The sequence below is a fragment of the Primulina tabacum genome, chromosome 8, assembly GCF_025594145.1.
Source record: "Primulina tabacum isolate GXHZ01 chromosome 8, ASM2559414v2, whole genome shotgun sequence".
Classification (NCBI taxonomy): domain Eukaryota; kingdom Viridiplantae; phylum Streptophyta; class Magnoliopsida; order Lamiales; family Gesneriaceae; genus Primulina; species Primulina tabacum.
Window position 1 is genome coordinate 551,351 of NC_134557.1, and position 27,416 is coordinate 578,766.

General features: G+C 32.7%; 3 protein-coding genes and 1 pseudogene across 4 annotated transcripts; all 4 read right to left on the reverse strand.

The window, feature by feature from the left end:
* Window positions 1-3,999: 3,999 nt before the first annotated feature.
* Window positions 4,000-7,024, reverse strand: LOC142554368 (heparanase-like protein 2). Its single transcript, XM_075665037.1, has 9 exons — window positions 6,624-7,024; window positions 6,475-6,511; window positions 5,934-6,117; window positions 5,682-5,836; window positions 5,356-5,589; window positions 5,066-5,255; window positions 4,844-4,969; window positions 4,659-4,758; window positions 4,000-4,549 (listed from the first exon to the last, which is right to left on the reverse strand). Exons 1-9 carry the CDS (start codon window positions 6,897-6,899, stop codon window positions 4,217-4,219), a joined length of 1,635 nt encoding a protein of 544 aa, XP_075521152.1. The 5' UTR covers window positions 6,900-7,024; the 3' UTR covers window positions 4,000-4,216.
* Window positions 7,025-11,292: 4,268 nt separating this feature from the next.
* LOC142552634 (uncharacterized) lies at window positions 11,293-14,293 on the reverse strand. 2 transcript variants are annotated; one of them, XM_075662353.1, is made up of 2 exons: window positions 13,955-14,293; window positions 11,293-13,189 (listed from the first exon to the last, which is right to left on the reverse strand). In XM_075662353.1, exons 1-2 carry the CDS (start codon window positions 13,997-13,999, stop codon window positions 12,419-12,421), a joined length of 816 nt encoding a protein of 271 aa, XP_075518468.1. In that variant the 5' UTR covers window positions 14,000-14,293; the 3' UTR covers window positions 11,293-12,418. The 2 variants fall into 2 exon arrangements, with proteins under 2 accessions (XP_075518468.1, XP_075518467.1); XM_075662352.1 differs by having other exon boundaries at window positions 11,294-13,636; window positions 13,955-14,287.
* A 1,652-nt stretch (window positions 14,294-15,945) lies between these two features.
* LOC142552635 (uncharacterized) lies at window positions 15,946-19,200 on the reverse strand. The gene is made up of 3 exons (XM_075662354.1): window positions 18,940-19,200; window positions 17,656-17,800; window positions 15,946-17,478 (listed from the first exon to the last, which is right to left on the reverse strand). The coding sequence occupies exons 2-3, from the start codon at window positions 17,795-17,797 to the stop codon at window positions 16,193-16,195; spliced, it is 1,428 nt and encodes a 475-aa protein (XP_075518469.1). The 5' UTR covers window positions 17,798-17,800; window positions 18,940-19,200; the 3' UTR covers window positions 15,946-16,192.
* Window positions 19,201-19,642: 442 nt separating this feature from the next.
* LOC142554259 (beta-glucosidase 6-like) lies at window positions 19,643-21,503 on the reverse strand (annotated as a pseudogene).
* Between the last annotated feature and the right edge of the window lie 5,913 nt (window positions 21,504-27,416).

Genomic DNA, 27,416 nt, shown 5'->3' on the forward strand with positions numbered 1-27,416 from the left:
CAACCGAATTAACCGATTTTAATTCGATTCGGTTTTCATCGGTTATGAAAAATAATTCGGTTGGTTCGGTTATTGCTAAATATTTCGGTTTGGAACGGTTGTAACTAATTTAGTTCGGTCACCGACCGAACCGACCGTATGCTCACCCCTAATTAGTATAACAATATATCATCATATAAAAATTATTGATGGATTGATTCAAAAAAATATTGATTAAATGTTATCATTTATTTGTAATTTATAATAATAATATTTTTGACAATAAATCATCTTTTTACTGACTCTTATGACACTTAATTATTTTAATATTTCATATTAACTCATAAGTATAATTAGCACAATCAAATTACTAATGTCATATTGGTATTATCTCAAGAAAAATAATATATTTAATTTTTCTAATTGTTTAAATATCTTAACATGATCATTTGTGTACCCTTATCTTGAGAAAAATTTATTCCATTTATAAAGTTTGAACGGTAAATATAACTTTATACTATACATTTAATTTGGAAACTGAATTCATTGTATGACAAACACTTCTTCCAATTCTATTTTTTTGTGTAACCCAAAAGAGTTTGTAGGACCGAGCGCTTGCCGCTTGACCAAAAGCTGTAGCTAGTAGTATTGGTGCAACTCAAATCTTTTAAACCGCACATCAACTCAAGCACCAATGTTCGATCGCTCCACCAAGCAGGGACAATTATTGCACCCAACAATCTCCCTCCCAATAATCGCACTCCTTGCCGCAATCAATGAGAATCGAACCCGTGACCTTGGCTCTGATACCAATTATAGGACCGAACGCTTGCCGCTTTACCAAAAGCTATAGCTAGTGGTAATGGTGCAACTCAAATCTTTTAAACCGCACAACAACTCAAGCACCACGATTAGATCTCTCCACCAAGCAGGGACAATTATTACACCAACAGAGTTAATATTTTTTCTCTTTTATCTTCTCAAACTCATTGTAAAAAGTTATTAAAAAATATTTATATCTAGAAAAATATATTTTTTTCGTGTCTATATATTTTGTTATATGTAAACATATATTCTACTTCATTGTCTTAATTGTCATATATCTTTACTATATAATTTGTGTACATTGAAGATGAATAAGTTCATTTTGTAATTTTTAGTTACCTAGACTTAGGTTGATATATTAATATGTAATATACATAGATATAAGAATTATCAAATTCAATTTATTCACAATGATTTTTCATAACAAAGACCAACTTAAAATAATAAAAATTAGGATTCATAATTATTTTAATTATGATATAAAAATAATACGTGGAAACTTTTTTGACATTTTAATTGTAAAATATAGTGATAAATGCATGTATGTGCACTATTTCATTATGACAATTATAACTTTATTTAAATATCTTATTTCTCTTTCAAGAATCAAAATTTGTTTATTTCTTATTTTGATTATCGACAAATCCAATATTTCATTTAAATATTTTTGTTAATAATATTTACATGAGTTTTATTGTATATTATTTAATAAGAAAGGGAAAAATTATAATTCAATATATAATAATATTTGAAAACTGCAGAATGCTTATAAATTTAAAAATCGAGTAACATGTAAGGGATCAATTCAAAATTAAAAGTTGATGCAACATGTTTCTTCTAGCTTTACAATCGAATAATGTAGGATCGAGCGTTTGTCGCTTTACCAAAAGCTATAACTGATGGTAACTATGCAAGTCAAATCTTTAAATCATACAACAACTCAAGCGCCTACCCATGGTGGACAATTATTGTACAAGACAATCTATCTCCTAATAATTGCACCAATTTCAATAAATGAAAATCAAAGTCGCGATCTTGGCTTTGATACCAATTATAGGCTCAAGCGTTTACCGTTTTATCAAAACATATAGATTATGGTAACAGTGCAAATCAAATATTTTAAATAGTACAACAGCTCAAGCGCAACATTTCAATTACTCTAACCAACTTGATCAATTATTGTACCCAACAAATAAGTTTATGCAATTTTACTATATCATATGAATTTATAAGACATTTGAATAGAATATATACTTGATATTCTACATAAGCAGTAGAGAAAAAAAATAATTTTTCATCTATTTGAAAATTTATATTTTAAAATAAAAGAAAAATAAGAAAAATATATATGTATATATAGCATGTTTGACAAAATCTCGAAACCCAAATTGAAAGTTAAACTAATACATTCATATTCATCATTAAATTATACTATTTAATTTTAATAGATCAATTAACATGTTTATCCATTAAAAATATTGAAAGAATTGTTTATACAATTTAATAAAAAAGTTAAAGTACATCATTTTCTGATTCCAAATAACGATCACATTATTATTACGTTACAATGATAAATAAATTATTATTTTTAGTTTATCATCATAGTCTTTACCTCAATATACACATTTTCGAATGTAGAATGTTAAATTTAAAATTGACATAAGATAATTATAGTATTAATTCTAACATTTTTTTTATTCTTCTCAATATATTACTTTTTCTTTCTCCAAATATATTAATTTATTTATTATTGTATATAAAGTATAATAATTATTTGGTTAATTTATAAATATAAACCGCAAAAATATTTCGGTTGCAAAAAAAATTAATTTAAACACATAAATTCTAGTAAACTGTCACATGAGCACATAAAAAAAATAATAAGATACCAAAGAAAATTCATAATTTGATAATGAGTTATTTCTAAACTTTAATTAATTTAATTTACATAATTAAAAGATAAATAAAAAATTAGATCATTGGATTAAAAATAACATATTATAATGTGGATAGACATAAAAAACAAATAATAATTTACATAATGAAAAGATATCATTAGATAAAAATAACATATTATAATGTTAATTTACATAATGAAAAGATAAATAAAAAATCTAAATTATTGGATTAAAAATAACATATTGTAATGTGGATAGGCATAAAAAACAAATAATAATTTACATAATGAAAAGATATCATTGGATAAAAATAACATATTATAATGTGGATAGACATAAAAAATTAAATACTACTAATCACACTTATTTAAAATATAAATAAGGAGAAAGAAAAGACACATTAAAGTAAGCAATTAACAAAATATAATATATTTAAAATATAAATAAAAAAAAGAAAAGACACATTAAAGTAAGCAATTAATATTAAGTAAACAATTAATAAGGTTATAAATGAAAATTCAAGTATAAAGTCACATATTTATATATATAATAGATAATAGATTATTAAACTTGAGGATGATTGGTCCCAAAATCCAATTTTCAGTTTCACGTTAAATACTGGAATACCTCTGAAGGATTGTGGATTTCCCAAGTAAGATGTTTCGGTCTCTTGTGATGCTGCTCTCTTCTTTGTTAATCCATTTTTTAACACCGGGAGATCTTGCGCTAGAAAGAGACAGTGGTGATGCCGAATTAGTTTATGAAGACAATATAGTAGAGTTACCTTGTTTGCTTGCTCAAACTCTCCAATCTTTGCGAAGGGACATTTTTACTGATCTTTGTTTAGATGAACAAGTTAGGTTATTCCCATGCTTTGTTGGGTTCTTTGAAGGAGAAACAGGTTTAAATAGATTACGTAGTTAGGTTTTTAATGAGTGGACTGCTGTCAAAGTTTTGGAAGCAAGCAACATGGAATCTGTGCTTTGGATGCGAGGATCGGTTTTGAATCTTTAAACCCTTGATGAAAAAGCATCCTTTTCTTCTAGCTTTTGGTCACTTTTCGATGGAAAAGTTTATCAATCTTTTTTTCACATTTACTTACTACACAAGAGTTGGTTTCATTTGAAAGCTAGTGGATTTAAGACTTATAGCTATAAAAAAGTATTAAAATTTATCCCGTCCTTTTGTATTTTGTAGCTACATCAAAAACAAAGAACATCCAAAGATAATTTAGGAGAGAAGAATTGACGGGCGGAAAAAGTTCAATATAATCTCATATGCCACAATTTTGCATAAAATGGTATTGGAGATTGGGGCAGAAAACCCATGACACCTAACATGAGACACAATATGTATATTGTAAATTATAAAAGATTTTAACCAGTAAGTTCTAGAAAAACCATACCTATAAAAACTACTAGCTCCTATTTAAAAAACAAATAAATAAACTAGTTCCTCGAAACTTAAAAATTAACCTAGAAAATAATATTAAGTAAGAACCAAAACTTTCCAAATTAACTAGAACAAGCTGGAGCCTTGAATCCTTTAATTGTAGCAAAAACTATCGAATCAGGAGCCACAGAGATGGGCAAAGAATTGTCAACAACCTGCGGATTCATGTCGGGAATATCAGCTGATTCTGTGAGCTTCAGTGGCGTTCCATTCAGCAGCAATACATCACTCTGAATATCGCCATCTTGGGGAGTCAAATGGTACTCTTCCCTCTGAGTATTGTCCCCATTATCTTCCAACTTGCGTCCAGTGGGGTGTAAGTTCATGTCATTCGTGACTGAAACTTCAAAGGTTGTAGAATTTGACATGTTGATGAGCATGACTGTGATTCCAGCCTAACAAATTAAGCACAAAAAATTCAGGCTTTGTTGGAGCAAGAAAAGAATGTTTGAGTACTCTTTATTTAGAAAATAAATCATGGGTTTGAAAGAAAATCCGGCTTACCGAGTTCTTGGAGCAATGAGTATAGGCACGCAAGTAGGGGGAGCTGTTATGGGAGGTAGCGAGGACATTCCTTCCCATCAAGCGGTGCCACAAAAGAGCACTGCAAAAACAAAAGTGTTAAAAATTTTCAAACGATCTTTGTTTTCTTTGACAGACTATGAATCAATGCATGATTCATTACTCACCCATAGTAATCTGGATTAGGGATGAAGGTGGTTGTGTTTAGCAAACCATAGTTGCCTCCAATCAATGATTGCCTGCAGTAGACCTTGTGGTTGAATGTTGAGGTCATACCCAACTGATCCAAATACCTGTTTTATGAATGGGACAATCATCACGATAGTTTCTTATCGTGCAACATGTAACTTTACATACATTAAAACACATAGAGAGATATATGTACAAACCAGAATCCATTAACGAAAGTATGAGAAACATCTTTGCCACCACTGTTATAAGCCCCTCCTGCTTCCCCGACCCATGCCCCGGACCATGGCCCGAATAAGTTGACACTGGTAGAAGCATCTTCATACGTTTGAGTAATTTGGTCAAGGAAATAGGGATCTTGAACCTTGTTGATGAGAGTGGAGTCAACACCTGCACAAATGCAAAATATGAAAACCAAGCGCTGTGCGTGCATGCGTGTGTGGATATATTACTATCATATTCGAGATCTCTCTCTGTTTTAATAGGGTACCTGCACCAAGATTGTAAATGTGGTGGGTTAACCCATCGACCACATTTGGTCCTGTTGTCTGAAGGAATGTATTGAACCATTGTTCATCATAGAATCCAGCAGGGCCTAAGACCTTAGGTTGTGTAGGAGGGTCAGGATACACATCTTGGACTAGTCTCTTGAGTTCAATAACATCCTTCCCATATTGTTCTGCTTCTATTCTTTTTGACACCCCACTACCACAGAGCTCGTTGCCTGGAGGAAATAGTGTTTTAAGTCGAAACAAAACAAGAAAACCTCACAAGAAATTTCAAGCTAGTTATCAAAAAGATTGTTGATATCGTTACCTAGTTCGTATGAGTCGATTTTGTATCCTTTAGAAGCCGTGTACTTCATGAAGTCATGAGCGTTTTTTGAGTTCCAGCCACCCATCATAAGCATATCATCACCTTCAACCTTCTTCCTTCCGATTAGAGCATTCAAGCCAAAAGTTATTTTAGCCCTGAATAAATCGACGCATCATTGAGTTACTTTTTCTCTGAGTGATCAGCTCACATTATGTGTGCGCGCGCGCGTATATGTGTGTGTGTTAGGTTTACCCGGTATCGTTGAACAACTTGTTGAGTTGATCCCATCTGTCCATGTGAAAACAACCTTTGGTGAATCCAAACAGTTCTCCATCTCTTTTCTTGAAGTGTGGGCACTTCTTGATAGAGTCACCAACTTTGTATAGAACCTGGTCTTGTAGCGAACCTCCAAGTCTGAGCCGCAGAGGGTTGAAGGCTGGTGCAAATTACAGTATTTTTGGCACTTTAAAAAGTGATATCGTCCAGAAAATAACGCACAAATTAATTAAATCCGTCGGCGGCCATTGCTACTTGTGGTTTTTCAATTGTAACTAGACGTATACAAATATAACTTTTATATAGACACGCGTATAACATAAAATATATATCTTATTGGATAATTCATAAAATATCATGTTTATATTTACAAGGATTAACAAATAGAAACATAAAAAGAATTGAATTGGGAAGATAAAAATTTACTGAAAAACAACGTAAACAAAAATCATGAAAAAAGTTTTTGAGAGTGTTGAACTTATAATATTTAGTTTTTTTTAATTTTTAATTGGCTAACCTCTTATGGCGTTAGCAAGGATCTGGTTATCCAAGTCCTGCGTGATACAAAACATGCATCAATATTTAAACCCAACTTTAATCAGATTTAACACTTCATAATATATGATTAAAAAAAAACACGCGCGATTTATCCAAGAAAAGGAGCACCAGATTGAGGAGGCCAGCTTGTCCCCATGGACATTGATCATAGTCGCATTTGTTGGAAGGCCACCAATCCAATGTAGCGCATATGAAGTTGTCATCTGTTTTTCCGATGGACGTCACCGCCTCGACATTCAACTTCACATCATCTGCAGAAGCTAAACAAGAACTTAACAAAAGAACACACGAGATTATGATTCTTAAGCCTATTTGAGCCATTGATTCGTGAAGATAAAGAAAGTTTTTTGTTGAAGATGAATCATAATAAGAGTTGCAACACATGGTATATACTTATATAGAGGCAGAGTCCGAGTCTAGATAGAGTTATTTGAAAAGGAGTTGATAGAGGCAAATCTTTAAACAATATCTGTGGATTATTTTAAAAGATCGCGCTTACTAGCTATTCAAGAAATCAATCAGAGCCCTTCAAAAGTAAAATTGTTGTGAAGATCAGTGTTTTGAGGTCAACTCGGAGTCCAGTCTTTTGAATTTCAAAAATTCTGATGATGGGGAATTAAGGAAAAGTTGTTGGACAAAATTTCTTGAATGAGCCATTGAAATTCACCAATTCTTGTAAGGGCATAAAAGGACACTTAGTAGGAAAACAATAAAAATCGACATCTATTTATTTCTTTTCTGAGGAGAAACTGTTTTGCCCATGTATTGTGTATATCTCTTGCTAGCATCGTTGAATTGTTCGTTTTTATTTTTTTAATTTATTTTTGGATAAAATTATCAATAAAATATTTTTATTGAGGTCAAGTCTATCAACTTTAATTTATATACCAGTGTTTTGTGCATGCGCAATGTGTACTTGTACAATTGATTTTTTTTTTTTTTTGTGGGATTCGTAATTATTATTTGGATGATAATAATGATAATGATAATCCCTAATTTAATTATATTAGTATAGATTAATTCTTATGATCGAGTGAAATCGAAGGTTGACATTAAGGAGGGTGTATTCAATATAGGAGATTTATTGACTTTTTATTCAATTAAAACTTTTACATACTCTATAGAATTCTAGTGATATTCAAAATAGACTTTCATAGATTTTTAAAAAGTTAAGTGGAATTTAACATTGACTCTTAAAAACTTTATAAAAGTCTATAGGTATTCAAATTTTCAATAGACTTTTAATAACTTCATGAAATTCATTAATATACTAACATTAAAGCCTAATGTACAACTATAAATTGTCAAAAATTATATTTGGTTCAACCCAAAGATTTGGATGGATTTTTAAAACTTCTAACTCATACACAAGCTATTTATTTATCCATATATCGCTTCACACCACTTCTCTTCTTATCTTCTCTCTTCTCATTTATCTCTATCACTCTCTCAAATTTTCGAAGTGTATCTCTATATATATTTTCATATTTCCTTTTCAAATTTTTTATTTTTTTGAGTGATTTTTCATTTAATAATTTTTTTATTTTACTATCATAGGAAAATTTGAATTCTGGAATTGATTTTGTGATTTTAATTTATGATTTATACAAATTAATGTAATAGTTAATAATAATAAAAGCTGATCCCAAAAAATATCGCTTAATTTTTAATAATTGAATAACCTCGCAACAACCATGATTTTTTAAATTTTTTTTAACATTTTCAGTTAATATGTAAGCTATGATATTTTTATACAAAATTATATCCACACAATGCTAAATAATATTCTTTTCATATTTATATTATCAATTCAAAAACAAGACTACAGATTAATCAATTGATGTATTTTAAAAAATTTACAAACATGCATGCAAACGCACATATATACACATGTAAGGATTAAATGATTTAACTTTTAAATAAGTAAATTTATTTATTAATATAAATATTGAAAAACTATATATTTCAAACTGAATATATTATATATATCAATTAATTATTGGTTCAAAGAAATTAATAAAAAATAATATGTTATAACAAAATTTATAAAATTGTATAAAAAAATTCACAAAAGTCTATAAAATTCTTGCAAAAAAATCTATATGAATCCACATAAATCTGTTTATAAATACGTGAGATTCTGTAAAATTCAAAAAAAACCTATCAAATCTATAAAAGTTTATCATTTGAAAAAATCATAAAACTCTAAATTGAATACACCCCACTAAATTGATGCGAGTACCTCATGGGATTCATGACTTTCATCAATTTCAATTTCAAATTAAATAGTGCAATGACCATAGGATAGGCACGAGAATTCGACGTTTAATTATCCATGCACATACTCGAAACAAACACAATTAAATCCCTCGTTAGACGTTTAATTATCCATGCACATACTCGAAACAAACACAATTAAATCCCTCGTTAGAAGATTCGCAAGTGAAAACTTATTATATAATCTATAAATTATATAACAAATTTTCACTGTTTATTTCACATCAAATTTAGATATTCCTAATATAATGCTTCAATAAAATCCACAAATTTGTTTTTTATTTTATTTTTTAAAAGAATATATTTGTTGACGACAATAGACAACAATACTCGATGTTATTTTGCCTCCTGAACTTCGACATTTATGAGGTTCATGGGGATTCCTTGATTCATGTATATGACACAAACCAAGACTAAGCCGGAGATAATAATAGAAAAATAAAGTAAAGAAATTTACATTAGATGGATCTGGTCGGTGCTTCCAATCTATATTTTGATCTCAGAAACAAAGTCCACAATCCCCATTATTATTTTTTCCCCTTCAAAAACTGAAAGAAGTGGAAAGGATACGATCGTGATTGATGATGAACTCTAGGGTTAGAGCTGCGGTTCAGTTATGAAGAGGGTTGGGCCCAGAAGGGACTAATCTTTTCTCAACACCAAATCTTGGGTCAACGTCATCTGGCAGTGGCGGCTGTCGTGGACAGAAGCATATTCTATGTAGGTGGTAGCAGATGGACGTTGGAGGTTGGGCGGGGAATCGGGTGGCTAAAATGGTGGCGCCGCCCTGTATGCAGAAGGTTGTGGTTGTTCAATTTGGATTGGGACTGGATGGAGGAGATCATGATGATTATGAAGAGAAGAAAGGGGATAAACACAAGCTATATATTCGGTATCCTCGTGTTGAGAACGTTTTTTGAGGTAATTTTCTTCTCGATTCAGAATTTTTATTTATTGAATTGTTGGAATAACATGTATTTGAATTCGAATTCAATATATGCGATAGAATAACCGTCGAGACACTAACTTTCAAATTCGAATTCAATATATGCGATAGAATAACCGATGAGACACTAACTTTCAAAGTGTTATGATTTCAATTTTATAAGAATTTTCAAATTTTCAAAACAATTTTGAAACTTTGAATTTTGATTCTAAATGATTGTATAATAATAAGTTATTAAGATTTATAATGCGATATAATTATCCTAATAACGTAAATGTTGAAATGAATAGCGTAAAACGAATTGATACATTCAAATACGCTATAAGATTTGCATTTAAATGAATTCATTGATTGAAATGAATATGTTGATTATGTAGATTGATAATCTGTATTGAAATACTAATATCGGATAGAGCTATAGTGAATTGGAAGCGAAAATTTGAGGTATGTTGTGACCGAGTAACATATGACAGGTATCTGTATCATATGATATATGTTTGATTAATTTGACTGAAAATATGTGTCTATATAGCCTTATTTGTTGAATTGGTGTGGCATACATGACATTCATAATTGGTATATCGATGTATAAAATAAATAACATCATTTTATTCATACATCTATACATGACATGCACGTTGAGCGGTGATCCTTGGATACCCTTATATAATTGGAATTTGATTATGGGGTTTGTGAGTACGATGCTATGTTTGACATTATGTGGACATTAAAAAAATAGTCATTTGTATCCTTATGATTGATTGGTTGAGATTTGAGATTTAATGGCGCTTTGCCGACGCTATCATACGGATATTCCCTTATATTTGAGTGAGGCCGGTGTGCCAACTCGAGTATTGATTTGATAGCGATTTGATTGGTTCCGATACATATTCAGTGTTGACTTGATATCTTCACAACATCCATGCAAATGCTTTTTTGATATAGTGGCTGTGTGTGTGTCGTGTATCCAAAGAGGAGTTGACAACATATATAGCAAATTTTAATGTTATTTAAGTAAATTAAATAACTATAAATAACCTTTTTCTTTAATCATCAATAAATATTAAATTTGAAAGTGAATCAATAATTACCACGCAAATAATCAAATAGTATTTAATTAAATTTTAACCTATTAACAATCATACATTATGTACACACGGTGATTCGTTCCCTAGTTTTTCACACTATCTCATTTCGATACGTAATTTGAAATAGAAATGCACTCATCTGCTAAAAAAAATTAAAATCAAAAAATAAATTTACGTTGACTTTCCTTTTCCAAAAGTGAATAAATGTATGTATGCTGGACATTTCACAAATATAAGAGAACAATGCTTTCATTTCATATTTTTAAGAACCAAACTGAACCGTGAATCCTCGATTTTTGTATCGGTTTTGGAAATAAATCAAAAAATAACCTTCATAAAAAAGTTTAAACAAAAAAAAATATTAAATCAGATTATATTTAAAACAAAGTATCATTTATAAATATTTATTATAATGTTAAAAATATGTGTTTGGGCCGGTAAGCCATATATGTATGTAGATGTGTGTCCATGGAGTTGGACTGGGTCAAGCTTGCTGGAGACTGTGAAGAACAAGGGGCAGGAAAGATTCCGAGCTCTAAGTGAGCCCGGGCTGCTGGCCTACCACTGCACTCAACCATTTCCGGGCTCGGGTTACTGCATCCAGCAAGGATCGTTCCGGAGTTTGACAAGTCTACATGCACTTTTATTATTGTCTCCTCAAGGAACCAAGCCATTGCTTGAAGTCTTGAATATAATGTGAACAACGATGAATTTATATAAATAAAAGAAGAGGGAGAAAAGCAATATTAGAAATTTGAACATATTCAAACCGCACAGCTACAAGCAATGAATCTTTGTAATTAATCTTCAGTCAATGGATTTTTGCTGATTAAAACTTCTCAAGGGTGTGATATCATCGCTTCATAATGAAGACAAAGTGAATTTATAATCTACAAGAATGGGAGCACAATCTTGACACATGAAAAAAGGGGATGGAATTAGCGCATGTTGAAGGCTTGCAGTTTACCAGTATTTCTATGCACATTAGCCTGAATCTTCAAAAGATCAGCAACATCTGTCTTTACAAATGAAAATTGGCCCGAAACCTATTCAAACTTGTCAACTGGCAGTGGCTATCCTCCTCACTCTCTTCGGGAGCTGGAAGATTAAGATCAAGTAGCTTAGGCTTCGTTACAGGACTTCGATTGACATTTTCCACACGACCACCGATAAAATGCGACCTCTTGTGTCCACCTAAAGCCTGACCATTCTTGAAAACTCTCCTGCAAAATGGACAAACATGCCCTTTGTTTTTCCGGGGATCGACATTTTTCTTGGTATATTGAGATGAAACTTTAGCATTTTTCCTGAAATCAGTAGAATAATCTGGGTTGTTCTCATTTCTTTCGTATACGGATTTACTGCTTCTCTTATGGCAGGGTCTGTGCCCTCCGAGAGCATGGTAAGAGTTACAGGTCTTTCCGCAGTTCAAACATTCATATTTATTTCTATGCTGAGGATAATTTGCTGCTTCAGCTTCTCGTAAGGTGCTCTTCATCTTCTTACACGATTTACCCCGTGATTCAAGATTTGCAGGACTGGACATTCTCTTTTGGGATTCAACACTCATAGAATTCGAAGCCATACCAGCACTAACCATATCCATTTTCACTCATCATTTCCATTCTGAACACTGGTCCGTAACAGGTGATTTTGTCCAATTTCTTCCGAAATCTAGCACCATACTCACATTTTCCGTCACCATCTAAACGGTCAACTGATACATCGAACTCAACCTTACCACATCCATCCAAAAAATACATAGAATCAGAATTCTCCATTCGAGGAACTTCTCCTTCAAAGCAACCACCTTTTACCTTCATCTCTCCATTTTGATTAACATTATTTAAGCATTCCTTACCATTACTCAAGTCAATAGAAGAGGATTTAGTCTCAAGAATAACAGAATTATTGTCAGAAGATTCAGCTACTGAATTCACACAATTCTTGTAGACAGAATCCATGGATAACAACATCAAACATATAGCTACCTCCTCTTGTTCTCGTCGATCAATTTCAGATACAGACGAAGAATCATTGTTATCAGCTAAACACAAAGGAGTCTTAAATATAATTTTATCACACCTCTTACTCTTTGAAGCTCTTGTTCTCACCATGCTATCTTCATTTTCGGTATCTGAATAACTATCCAGATCCAGCTTATCTTTCACAGAATGGCATGCCATATGGCCACACAAAGCTTTCATTGATTGAAACCCTTTGCCACATTGCTTGCAAACTTTCTCCTGTTGCAAAGGGAAACTTGAATCCACCGCCCTCCATGTTTTCTTGGGATTTTCCCTTAGCCCATAACTAGATTGCCCTTCTACAAATTCAGCACAACCTGACTCTTTCACTGAAAACTGCCGCCCACGATCAAATTTTCTGTCAGATTCAGCTGAATTTGCAGTTACATGAGACCTCATATGACCCCCTAGTGACTTCCTACAAGGGTACTTCTTGTTGCACAACTTGCAAATAAACTTCAATTTCTTATCCTCCTCCATCAAATGATTTTATTCAATCACCAAATCGCGATAAAGCCAATAGTAAAATCAAGATAAGCAAACAAATAAACGACCTTAAATTCAGTAAAATGCAGCACTCCTCGATCTACCACTTATCGAAGAGTTCCACAAACAGAGGAACCCAACAACAATAGACTCCAGATCAGAAAAAACTGTAAAGTAAGATATGAATTTGAGAAGCACAAATCTTGAATGTGGGGTATTAGGCACAGATCACAATTTTATACCTTAGTATTATACAAGGGATTGAAACAGAGTCATCAAACTGGTCAGACGTGACAGCTTTATTTTAGGGAAAATAAAGATCAGACTCACCGTAAAACAAAAAAAGTTTTGAATTTGATATCTATGTAATCTCCAAGCAAACAAGAAAAAGCACATAAATGACACCCCGTAGAATGATATTCCAAGAATCAGACGAATTCATTGCGGCAAACAAAATTTCTTTGTTGATCTGATGGGTACCTTTGAACTAGATTCAACCCATCAACGATTAAGAAGTGAAACCGGGAAAAAAGATACTCTTTCCTTCCAAATATTTCTCTCCTTCCCTAACAGACACTCTCTCTCTGCATATACTTAGACTCTCTTTATATATACCTGTATTTTTCCTTTTTCTTGTGTCGTCGGAGGAGGAGAATCCATGCATGGAAGCTAAGAGAAATCAAGAGATTGTGGGCTGCACGTGCTTGACACAAAAATGAATGAAACGTTCAAAGATCTGTTGGATTATTCTCGAGGCAGAATCTCAAGGGTATACGAAAATTGTGCTGGTGGAAATTGAAGTACTGATACGCTTAAAAAGGAGCATGAATGATCCAACGTTTTGAGGACTCATCGGTTGTTTTGTCTTTGCTCGAAGCAAAGAAAGGCCCCAGTCCCCAGCCGTTTTCTTCATTTGAAATACATTGATATTATATATAAAATTTGTCTACAAGTATTAGGCCTGATCCGCGATATAAAATGATCGATTAATTATCAAATTAATTTTTCTTTTTGATTTTAATCTATCAAACGCCTTATAAGTGAGCTGACAAAGCACCCGCATACAATCAGATATTTCCTTATAAGCAAGAAAAATTATTAAAATGCCTTTTGATAATTTTCTATAATAAATTTTTGTGTTAAAACATTGATATCTAATTCATTTGGCGGTGGTTTATGAGTGAGGATGATGATATATTTGCAATTTGAAGTTGTATTATGTTGTCTAAGTTTATATTAGACAAGGTATAAATATTCAATATCCTCGATCTTGCATAAATTCGAAACGTGGCATCTGGGGTTGAATCAACTTAACCAGATTTGGTTTTAACTGTTTGTTATATTAAAAGTTATAAAGAAAGCATTTTTGCCATAAAAATGTCATTACTTGAGTTCTTCAAAGCTTAGAGAATCTTTTGTTATCACTTTTAGATGAAGTTCAATCTTTGGTTTCGAGTAGCTCTTTCTACGTATTCGGACCTCTGGAGAGGGACCCAAATTTAATAAACAAAAGATGCAAAGCAATTGGGGAATTTTATTATTATTATTATATATATATATATATATTTTTTTTTTTGAGATAGAGAATTAATCTTTTGTGAGTGAGTGAAATTACACATTAATTATTTGAAAAGATTCGATCTTTGATGTTGGAGATAACAAAAATCTTCGAAGATTATTTTTGAAAATTATTTTTAGATAATAAAATTTATGAAATCGTTGTTTCTAATCAATAGTTTAATGAAACTACTCTTAGTTATGATGAACATATACTATCTTTGAATTGCTGCTTCAATGGTGATTGAGACCCTTGTCCAAGAAGGAAGGTAAGAGGAGGACCCATCCTCTCCAAAGTTCAATGTTTTGCCATATATTTGAATAATTAGGCAAACAAATATTCTCCATTTACTATTATGAGAAAATTGTAGAATAAACTTACTTCAAGAGATAAAATTATAGCAAATTATTTTATCAAAGGAGTTGAGAATTAGGGTTGAATTTCTAGAGATAAGGATTTGATTTAATTTAATGAAGGAGATTTGAAGCGAATGGGATAAATATATCCATGCATCAAAATAGTAACAATGTGTGTCATTCTAGTTCCCTTAACTGTTACATTTTCTTCCCTAAAAGCTATTGGTTATGAGTGCAAAATGTACAATTTTCGTCCAAAAGCTAAATCTCGTTGAATGATTATTGGGGCCATTGTGAAAAAAAATGCAATTATTATATTGCTTTTAGAATTTAAAAAAAAAATAGGTTGTCAAATTACTAAAAACGTAGACATATAGCTAGCTATTCTCGAAGGCAACGTGTCCCAATTTAAGCAACCAAATCAGAGTCATTATTTTCTTAAAAACTAGTTTTGAATAATTTCATGTTGACCCCTTTCTCCCAGAACCTACTACTTTATTTGTTTATCGTTTGACCCCTTTCTCCTAGAACCTACTTTATTTGTTTATCGTGAATCAAGCCTTGAAAAGAGATCCCCATGGATACATAGGCAGCAATTTTAATAGAGTGGAGACTTATTTTGATTTAAAGAGGCAAAACTTAAAATAGACAAGAGATGCATACTAGTCTGGTTCGCTTTCTATGAGTAAGGAGTCCACCTTTGCTTGTCAACTTTTAAGAGATTATTACGAACGAAACTTGAGCAGAAAATAGTACAATATTTTTTCGTTTTTCTTTATAATGTGGAGGAATTCAAGAAGCAACGTACTTGACGCTTTCTTTTCCTCGAGCCGACAAGAGTTGGCGAACCAAATTTGATCCACCTACGAACCAAAAATTTAGAAGAAAAAAAAAGATCAAAATTAACGGATTCTTTCTTCTATTAAATTTCAGCAGCTCTTATTTATCTACATGGCCACTGTCATTGCCATTCGAAGTTCCATCGCATTGAATTAAGCCATCATCTACACGGACATTTTCAGAATCGGACGACATGCTTTGCCCACGGCTCAGGCGCAAGTCTTGATTACCAAATAACTCAATTCTGGAGTCATCACGTGCCCCTCGAACATGACAGAATTCTCCAAAGACTCCCACTTGTTCATCTACAGCACCATGGTCATCATCATCTTCATATTCATCATCCGTATCTGAATCCATCAAATGAGATCGGTTCTCATACAAATATCCTCCATGAGTACCTTTACACTCGTCGTCATCACTATCAACCTCCAGCAACAAAGACCGGTTCTGCGTTGCCCGCCTCCGGAGCATGAAGACATTGAAATAATAACTTACTATTTCATTTTTCGTTCGCGTTGGGAAAGCTGCACTGAGGTGTTTCCAAAAATTTCTACCACATGAAATGGGATTAGAGAATATGATCTCATGGAAAAGGTGTTCAACACTTGCCGCCTTCCACTTGCATGCCACTTCCTCACCCATGTCATAAAACCCGAGCTCTGAGAAACTCTCTTCACCAATGGCCTCTCTAAATGTTTCTCTCGCCTCCTTCACATGTTGACGCACACATCTTATAGATCCCACATCTGGGCAGCAACAATCTGTTCTGCCTTGTCCAACTTTGACTCCATTTACGGCTGAATCATCAGGCACTGGAGTAACACAAGTTCCCATAAGCCTTTGCTCCCTGACATCAGAACCCAAACAATCTTTTCTAGGAAGGTTCCTGTCCCATGGCAGAACTTCAGCTTGATGATCTGGTCCAACGGGAACTTCTTTACTAAGAGAATTTAATAGGGACGATTCAAAGGTTGAATCATTGGGCATTGGCACAATACTTCCCATTGGTTTTTGCTGTGTACAGTTGTCAGAATTGAAGTACTGTAATGAATCAGTAACATTCACACCCCAAGGCAGAACTTCATCTTGACGATCTGGTCCAACAGGAATTTCTTTTCTAGGAGAACAATTGAACAACGAAAGGTATGGATTCTCCAACTGTTCTGGGAACTGGAAGGGTATGCTGAAGTCAAAATATGGTTGAAAATAAGACCCGAACGTTGCATCCTCCAGTCCTGTATCATCCTCACTACTGCTGCTGGTGACCCATGATAAAGGAGCACTTGTATCTAATTCCTTGTCATCCACAGGTGCAGCATTAGCGTGGCTACTGTAGAACCCCCTATCATGTTGTAACTTATAATAGCCGCTCTTAGCTTCACCTGGCACACAGTAAAACATGATAGGATGATCAATAAAGATTGTTCAGATGTCATGAGAGAAAGACGCAAAGAATCAGAGCATATTCTTAAAAAGCTTCTCTACAGAGATATGTCACCTAATAAGCTCCGGATAACAAAATACTAATAAAAAATAAGAAATCGAGAAGCATAATTTACAGAAAGAATCAGTGTTCGGAGAAGCAAAGGCAGAGGGAAAATCCTCTTCACAAAGAATTATTTTATTCTCTTGATCGAATTGTTTATGTTGCTTGAGAGAAAGCTCTGGAAATTGTTCTTCAAATGGACGTTTCACTCCCATCCTCTGAAAAGAAAGCCACGAGAATAAGCAACTCGAGGAAATGGTATTTATTAAACGATGAAACCAGTACTTTTGTAAAAGATGCAAAGGTGGAAAAGATCAAGGAAAATCTCATAAACAGCGAGCACAAATGAAGACCTATTAGAGAAAGTAACAAGAAAAAAACCATGATCCGACAGAGATCCGTGATATGGTCAAAACCCAAAATCATGCATTTAAATTACAAGTAGCAACAACCAAACAATAATTCTCCTTTATGTTAAATCGTATATTTTTATTATTCCAAGCCTCACTGCCAACTAAAAAGCACAAGGTAGCAACTCGAATATACAAAGGTGCTTTGTGTTCTTTGCATCATATAACAGTCAGAAAACTTGTTTTAATCATGATTGTCAATATTTTTTTCACACATTATTATATCAAGTTTGCAATAGCTCCCATGCACAAAAAAAATAAATGCATAATTATTCACATAGGAATGCTCCATGATTGTTTTTCAAAGTAATAATGAGGTAAAAAGATCAGTCAGTAACAAGCAGAAAAAATGAAAACAATAAAATTAACCAATTAAATCCCATGTCGGACAGACAGTGTTCATAGCATGCAAACAAGGACAGCCATGCTGAATAAACATTCTTTTTTCGTCTTTACAAAAAACCGAATACTTATGTATCTAAATACTGCATATTTGAATTAAAATAATAATTATTTAAAATAAATAATGTATATATCTTACATTAATTACACATACACAAAAAAAAAAAAAAACCCAGTTATTTAGAAGAAATACTACCAAAGATAAACAAGCCTTCCAATCAATTTATAGTAGATAGAGACATATCTTAGAAATACCCCCAATTTCCTGAAAAACCCCAACTCTTGAGTAAAAAACTCCTCGTTGAAAACATCAAAAAGGATATCAAAATTCAATTCAGTAACAGTCGTATCAGAACCCTAAATCAATTTACAAAAACAATTAGCCATAAGATAGGTCAAACAAATTAAATAAACAAACCCTAGATGGTAAAAGGTATCCAAATAAAACTTCAAATTTTGAATATATTAGCAAGGGGTAGCCGTAGAAAAGAGATTAGAAATGGAAAAAAAACAACTAATTAATCGATTTAGGGGATAAATCTTACGGATCGAAGATTTCAAGTCCAAAAACCTAGAATTCGCAGAATCAGCCGCTTCAGCTGAAAGAGGTTTCGATTGAAAGAGGATGGATTGAATTGAATCAAAACAGAGATGGATTCAAATTTTATGAACAGATTGTTCAAAATTTTCGAGTCGACGAGACTAGATCGGATGGAATCGAGCGGGATTTGGGGAAAAAGTTGAACGCGGTCGGCGTCGTTTTGTAGATGGAGAAGATCCGAATAAGATGACCCGTTTATAAAATCGCACGTGTGGATTTCTATCGGATACAGACAGTTCGGATTATGCACTTTTAAATTTAATTTTCTCCTATGCCTTCAATACTAATTAAAAGCAGATATTGCCAAAATCAATTGTAATAAAACTGTATACTATTATCTTAGTTGGATTTATTTATTTAGCTATAGATTTTAAGTAATTCATTTCTAAATTATTCTCTATCTCTTAATTCAATATTATCCATATTCATTGAAATTTATTTCACTATTATCTAATTTAAATTTATTAAATTCAATACTTTTTTGGTGTTGAAAGTAATCATAGAAATTCATCGAACTACATGATTAGTTGAAATAACTTTTACATCATCGGCAAGCTCATAATTATAGTCCCACGTGCACCTTATTTGCATTTTGTACGTAATGTAAAGCCAAACTTTGTTTTGTTTTGTTTATACTATTATTATTTTTAATGTTCACAACTCAATCCCTTTGGCAAGGAAGACAACAAATTCTTGAACCATTTGACAGAATCCTTTGCGTATCTTTTGAGGTTGTCGTGGCAATCCATGCACGTAGTACAAATCAAACCTTGAACTGAATCCAGCTCCCCGTTGCCAGTTATCCAACAAGGACCAAACGAAATAGCCTCTCACCTTGCAACCATCTTCCCTATATACATCGCATGATATCAAATATTCATGAACATATGTAGAAAGAAGCGACCTGCAGAAATGATTTACATGTTTAAGTTTTCTTACCTGATAGCTGCTTACAAATTTGTTAAATAGTCGTTATGATACTTTATGATCCGCTTCTCATCTTTGAGCACGTCTTTAATGGATACAAATGGGCTGTTTCCATCATTCGTCGCTGTATAAAAACATAAAATTATTTCATCTATGAATCTTGAGAGGAAAACGATTTGTTTCTCACCTATTATTACCGTTCTCGGTTATAATGATAATAAGAGGGGTTCCCATATTTGTGTCTGATGTAATTCATCAAACTTCTGATGTCGTGTGGCACAATGTACAACTATGGCTGTAAACGAATCGAATCGAATCGAATTTTATGAAATTTTCAGTATTCGAGCTCGAGCTCGAATTCGAATAAACATATTCGAAGCTCGATTCGAAACTCGAACTTTTATTATTTTCGATTCGAACTCGATTCGAAATGAGGCTCGAGTTCGAATTCGATTCGAACTCGAATAATATTATATATATTATAATATTATATATAATATATTATATATATATATATACTTAATAATATTATATATATATATATATATATATATACTTAATAATATTTTATTTATTTTTTAAATATAATGCTACAGTTCGCGAACAATCGAACAATATAATTTTAGCTCGAATTCGATTCGAAAAATATTCGAACATGTTCGAGTTCGGCTCGAATTCGATAATTTCGAATTCGAACCAAATATTATTCGAACCGGCTCGAAAAGTTTGTGAACGTGTTCGGTTGGTTTACACCCCTATGTACAACCATATGAATTTGCCTGCCGTCAAACTTAAATGGTTAAAGATCTTCACCGAGTAAAAATAGTTTACACATACGTACCGTCAGCTATAGGTCTTCCATCTTTAAATGCTGCAAGAAAGAAATTTGTAGGACACAAGAAAGTTAATAAACAATAACCAAACATCCCCATCAGGTATTCAATTCGAGCACATTTATAATGTAGCGTACGTAGTGTGACAGCACCTGAGTCCGCAAGGGAATCGTTCAGCAAAACCCCGATTAAATTCGTGTTGTTTATGTTGGTATACCAAGTGTTATAGTGATTTATATCGATGAACCTTTAACAGGTTGGATTCGGCATCAGAAAAACTTTGGTAGATGGCTTTCGACTCTCGTTCTCATTGATCGTGGATAATCTCCTTTGATTATTGGTTGGATAAAAGACATCCGACGATCAGTAATTGTACGTAATCCTAAAAATCGTCTGCAGACCATTTTCATAATCTGTACATAGATATCCAACTGTACTAAATAAGCAAAAATCTTAGTCCATCTTTTACCATCCCAAGTGAAAATCTAGCACTCTTTTGCTAAGAAATCAAGCCATTTTTATAGCAAGCCAACTTTGAAATCAAAACATATTATTTTTACAAATAATTAACACATAGTTTGAGTTAGTAAAAAAATGTTATGTTTGATTATGTATACAATGATGTATAATTTTTTGTTTTCTTTCTCAAACTTCACCTATAAATACACATCCATTCTCCATTCTTCATCACACCAAAACACAAAACCTTCTCATCTACAACTGCAAGTGTAGGAGTGAAATAGATCATTTAGTGTAATAGTTCTCAAGGAGTGTTTTATCAATGGAATGAATATGATTAGTAGAGAGAAAGCGGGTGTTAAAATCAGAATGTTTTGAGTGAAATTATTTGTATTCTCAATTCTCTTGTCTCTCTTTGAGAGGTTTATACCACTATAAATATTGGTGTTCATCTTATTCAATTGTTGATCTTACTTTTGATTTTTTGATGTGATGTTACCTCGTTTATTTCTCTGATATCTCAACAACCGGTATCAAAGCGAGGTTCTCAAATACTATAGGTAGTCCCTGCAGTATGCTTTGTAGTTGCAGCATAGTCTAAATTTCCATATCCTAAAAGGCTTTCTAGACAGTATTACGGAAGTGGTTCTTTTGAGCAGGCTTCGACAATTAATTCGTTAGTAGCAGTCACAAAAGATGAAGTTACACACAAGCAAAATGATTAGCCTTAATGGCTCTAATTATCAACTTTGGAAAAGTAAGATGAAAGATCTTCTATTCGTCACCACGATGCACCTACCGGTGTTCAGCGAGTATAAACCAAATGATAAATCAGATGTCAAATGGAACTTTGAGCACGAGCAAATCTGTGGGAACATTTGACAATTTATCGATGATGTGTATAATCACATTTGTAACAAGATACATGCTCGTATGCTTTGGACGAAGTTGGAGACACTATATGCCTCCAAAAGTGACAACAACAAATTGTTCTATTTGAGCAAGCTTGTCCAGGTTCGATACAAAAAAAAAACTCTGGTGGCAGATCATCTAAACGAGATTCAAGGATTCGTGGAGTAATTATAAAGTATGAGAATAAAATTTGATGACGAGATGATAGCTCTGATTGTGCTAGCTTCATTACCAGAATCTTGGAAGACTCTGAAGGTATAACTCACGAACACAGTACCAAGAGGAGTCGTGAGTATGGACTTCATAAAAAATGACATCTTGGATGAAGAAATGATATGATTATTTCAAGGAGTCTCTACCTCACTGTCAAATGTTTTTGCTGTTGAGTCAAAGGAGAGAAGCAAGATCAAGAACAATATAAATCAAAAGCCAAGAAGAAGCAAGTCATTTGAGAATTATGCCAACATAAAGTTTTGCCTTTGTGGAGAAAATATACATATTAAAAAATACTATCAGCAACTAAAAGACAAACATGAAACCGATGATGAACAAAAAAACGTCATTGACGAATTCGATGTTGTTCACGAGCTAGAGCATGAGTCCGTAAATTTAGAAACTCAAGTAACTAGTTGGGTGATAGATAGTCGAGCAACAGTCAACGCCACATCTCGAAGAAAATGATTTACATCCTATAAGCAAAAGGTCTTTGATGTAGTCAGTATAGGGAATAACGACTTATATAGAGTCATGGGAAAGAGAGATATGAGCTTGACTACACTGGATGACTCTACACTGATCCTGAAAGATGTCAGGCATGTACCAGTTATGTGTCTGAGTCTGATATCAGTCGAAAGACTCAATGAAGAAGGTTTTTGCGCAATCTTTTGAAACGAGGTATGTAAGATTTCAAGAAAATCACTTCTGGTGCCAAAGTATTAATAATGTCAAAGCAGTATGTAGTTCAGAAAAATCATTCTGAAGGTGTGAACTACGCAGAGGCAGAAAACTCAACAGAGTTGGGACACCAACGTCTTGGTCACATAAATGAAAATAATCTTATACATCTTGTGAGCAAGCAAGTTATTCCCGGTATAAAACTTGTTCATATGAAACAATGTACAAATTGCTTAGCATGAAAAAAAACAGGATATTATTCAAAAGTTCACCTCTTAGCAGAGCCGATAAAATTCTAGATCTAGTGCACTCAGATCTGTGGTATGATGTCTTTGTCACTTGGAGGAGCGAGTTACAAGGTAACTTTTATCAATGATCATTCTTGAAAAATTTAGCCGTTGACACTTAACATCAAGGACCAAGTAGCAGAAACATTCAAAAAATTTCTAAACTTGGTTGAATGACAAACACTCATAACACTTAAATGTATTCGAGCAGGTAATAGATGATAATACATTGGAACATTTGATGAGATGATAATGATCATTAGCTACATCAGCATTGTTGAAATCAAGAACTTTTCCTGCCACCCAAAATTAATAATAATTGAGATAGATTAATTAAAAACAGACTATATATTATTGTGGTTTACATTAATTTTTTTTAAAATATGATTCATAATAATTTTCTTAATTTTCAGTATAAAAAAATTACATAAACTCTTTTGTTTATGGTTGTTACCAAAAGTGTGAGCATATGTATCTCAGATTGTTTGACCCCTTCCATCTTCTTTGATGGCTCCTTCAAACTGAAATTCAAAACAAATATAATTAATTGAGAACATTAAAAAATTGAATAAATAGTTATTCAGTGATAATATGTTGGGTGCAATAATTGTCCCTGTTTGGTAGAGTGATCGAATCGTGGTGCTTGAGCTGCTGTGCGGTTTAAAAGATTTGAGTTGCACCATTACTACTAGTTATAGCTTTTGGTAAAGCGGCAAGCACTCGGTCCTACAAGTGGTATCAGAGCCAAAGTTACGGGTTCGATTCCCATTGATTGCAAGGAGTGCAATTATTGGGAGGGAGATTGTTAGGTGCAATAATTGTACCTGCTTGGTAGAGCGATCGAATCGTGGTGTTTGAGTTGTTGTGCGGTTTAAAAGATTTGACTTGCATCATTACTACTAGCTATAGCTTTTGGTAAAGCGGCAAACACTCGATCCTACATAATATAAATATTTAAATAAACGACCGAGTTGTTCGAAAATCTGCCAAGAGAAAGGGGAATAATTCACAGCAAAAGTCAACAAGACGTAAAGTCCAAAAGTGTCCGAGATATTTATGTGATTCACATAGATAAAAGAGAATATTCTCATGTAAATTACTGCATTTTAGCGACCAACACAACAAAAAATCATTTGTTTAGTTTTTCAAAAACATCACTATTTTAGCGACATTTTTTATAATTTTGTCACTAATTTAACGACGGTTTTTAATAAAAAAAAATATTCTCATGTTAATTACAGCATTTTAGTGTCCAACACTACAAAAAACCGTTTGTTTAGTTTTTCAAAAACATCACTATTTTAGCGACATTTTTTATAATTTCATCACTAATTTAGCAATGATTTTTGACAAAACCGTCACTAAATTAAATTTACCCATGGTTTTCACAAAACCGTGGTCAATTTAGCGACGGTTTATATAAAACCTTTTAAACTCTGTCACTAATTTAGCGACGGTTTTGAATAAATCGACGACGGTTTTTTTTTTCAAAAACTCTGTCACTAATTTAGCGACGGTTTTTCAAAACCGTCGTCTAAAATAAATCGGCGACGGTTTTTTTTTTTCAAAAATTCCGTCGCTAATCGCCTATATAACCCCCTCATTCCATTCATTTTTTCTAGCTGTTTTCGCCTTTTCTCTCTGGTATGGACGATTTTTTGTCTTTTTTCTCATATCTCTTGATTTCTAACTACTATAACACATTTTTTGGTTTAATTTTGCAGATATGATCTTAGGATTGAGGTTTCGGAATCACGTTTCAAACATGTTTTTTTTACATTACATATATGTTCATTATTATATATATTCATATGTTTGCAAAATATACTCATCTTATATGTATTATATATATTTGTATATGTAGTATAATTTTTTAGCATTTGTGTTAAATGTGTAGATGTAGTATAAATACTTCATGTCATTTACATATTTTATTTTTAAGATGCATGTGAAATTGTATAACTCTATGTTAGATTATTTCATTTATGTATTATTTAATTGTATGTTATATCTACATATTGTATATAGATAAATACACTTTGTAAACTGATTTTACCCCCTATTTCATGTATCAAGATAAATTATTGATCTTACGTGTATCATTATTAGCGATTTTTTTTAAAGGTAAATAATGTATGTTATAAATTTTGTTTAAAACACTAACAATAAAATGTTAATTCAAATTTTACTTGTTAGCTTTGTTAGGTTTAAGTGGCCAGTGTTTATAAATGTTAATTCATATTTTGCATAAAAATATAGGTGGACCGATGCAGATGATGAGGTGATCAGAGATTTATGGTTCGGATCGTGTGGTAACCTTTACTGCCACACCATACATTCATGGAGAACTTTTGGGCGGCATCCACAGACAGTAGGGCTGGGGGTTCGATGGCAGATATGAGTCAGGAGACCTAGAAATCGAGGGAGGATTTTTTGACTATAGAAAAAGCACGGTCGAACGTACTAGCGAGGGAGTTCGAGGAGTCGAAGAAGGAGAACGAGTTGTTGAGGACTTAAATGTCCTCTTCGGAAGTGCAAGTACGTCTAATGGTCACTGACATCTCTCAAGGAGCACCTATGCAACCACCCCTTCAGCCATACGACAGAGCCTCTCATCCATACAGCTCCTTCCATAGCAGCCGCTTCACAGTAGGAGGATCACAGCTCGGCCACTTCCTAGCAGATACGCCACACAGTGGCCACTTTGTCACCAGACCTTCACACGGCCGTAGAGCGTTGCATGGACACGGTTACTCACATAAGTATATCGTGTCATCATATGACTTGGACCACGACGATGACGATGACGATGGACATGACTATGCTGATGGTGATGGCCATGACGGTTACAAGACAGAATAACCCTAGTATTTTCTTAGATTTTGTGTATGCTTTTTATTGTACATCTTAGTTAACATATCAGACAAACTTTATATGTTTTATATATAATATCAATTGAATTCAGTTGTATATATATTAGTTTAATGTTATTTTTCGAAATGAATTATTAGCGAAATTTATTATGTTTGTCAAATATTAAAATACATTACAAATAAAATTTCAAAAATAAATTGGTTTATAAATTTTTAAATATATAATAAATATATATATGATTTTAAAAAGTATATATATAGCGACAGATCGCGACGGTTTATGTTTAAATTAGCGATAATTTTTCACGTTAATGATGGCTGACTTTGTAACGACGATAAAAACTGTCGTAACTTTTTTTTTTTTTTTGTAATGCAAGAGATGGACGGTAGATAGCATATAAAATGAGCCAAACCATTTTCTCGGGAAAGAGAAATGTGTTGATATGAATTTACAGTTGCTCATCGAAATTTCATCATTTGGCATGCATCGATGCTACAAATTATGCCTTGGTTTTTTTTATTTTTACTAGTTTTTAATAGGTTTAAAGAAAGCAAAAAGAAAGGTAATACGTAATTTACTTATCTGCAAATTTGATATCGCATTGAAGTTGTGATATAATATTATAAACATCGTATATTGGATTCCGCAACAGACATAATATTTTAGTCGTATCAAGCTATAAAATAACAAGTTTCACTTAACATCGGCACTGTTAGTCGATCTGTATGAACAAATGATTTGTATTTTAACAACATATGTTGACGAGTAACGAAGTTGTACCTTGCCGCCAATCAATAAAAAAGAGACAATCATCGTGAGCTAGCCAAGCCAATAGAGACATCTCACCAAGAAATTTATAGCAGTCTAAAAGCAAAACCTTGTGTGGTTAAAATGACTTGAATAATTCATTTTGCAGTTAAACTATTTTCTGTTTTTTAAGACGGTTAAAATGATTTTCCTGTTACCGTGCATATAAAATATATGAAAGGAACTTCAAATATTTAAAAAAATATATCAACTGAACAAGTTTTATGAAGGTTGTTTTTCAAAATTTTCTCGTTTTCATTATTATCTATATTTGATCGATTGGATATACTCGATATCCCATATACATGTAATTAATCTAAAACAAAATTTAAGCACAAATGAAATATGTTTTATGATAAGGACATGTTGAGGTTTGATAGATTTTTGAAACAACAACGGGGCTGTCAGTAGGACGTGTCACGCCGCTA

What these genes read in the sequence shown, in the direction of transcription:
- LOC142552635 (XM_075662354.1), bottom strand. Translation starts at nt 17,797, where the DNA reads ATGGGAGTGAAACGTCCATTTGAAGAACAATTTCCAGAGCTTTCTCTC. An exon ending in TCCGAACACTGATTCTTTCT is followed by an intron (nt 17,479 to 17,655) that starts GTAAATTATGCT and finishes ACTGTGTGCCAG; the next exon opens with GTGAAGCTAAGAGCGGCTAT.
- LOC142554368 (XM_075665037.1), bottom strand. Translation starts at nt 6,899, where the DNA reads ATGTGTTGCAACTCTTATTATGATTCATCTTCAACAAAAAACTTTCTT. An exon ending in AAGCTGGCCTCCTCAATCTG is followed by an intron (nt 6,512 to 6,623) that starts GTGCTCCTTTTC and finishes TGTATCACGCAG; the next exon opens with GACTTGGATAACCAGATCCT. An exon ending in CATTTACAATCTTGGTGCAG is followed by an intron (nt 5,256 to 5,355) that starts GTACCCTATTAA and finishes GCATTTGTGCAG; the next exon opens with GTGTTGACTCCACTCTCATC.
- LOC142552634 (XM_075662352.1), bottom strand. Translation starts at nt 13,333, where the DNA reads ATGGAGGAGGATAAGAAATTGAAGTTTATTTGCAAGTTGTGCAACAAG.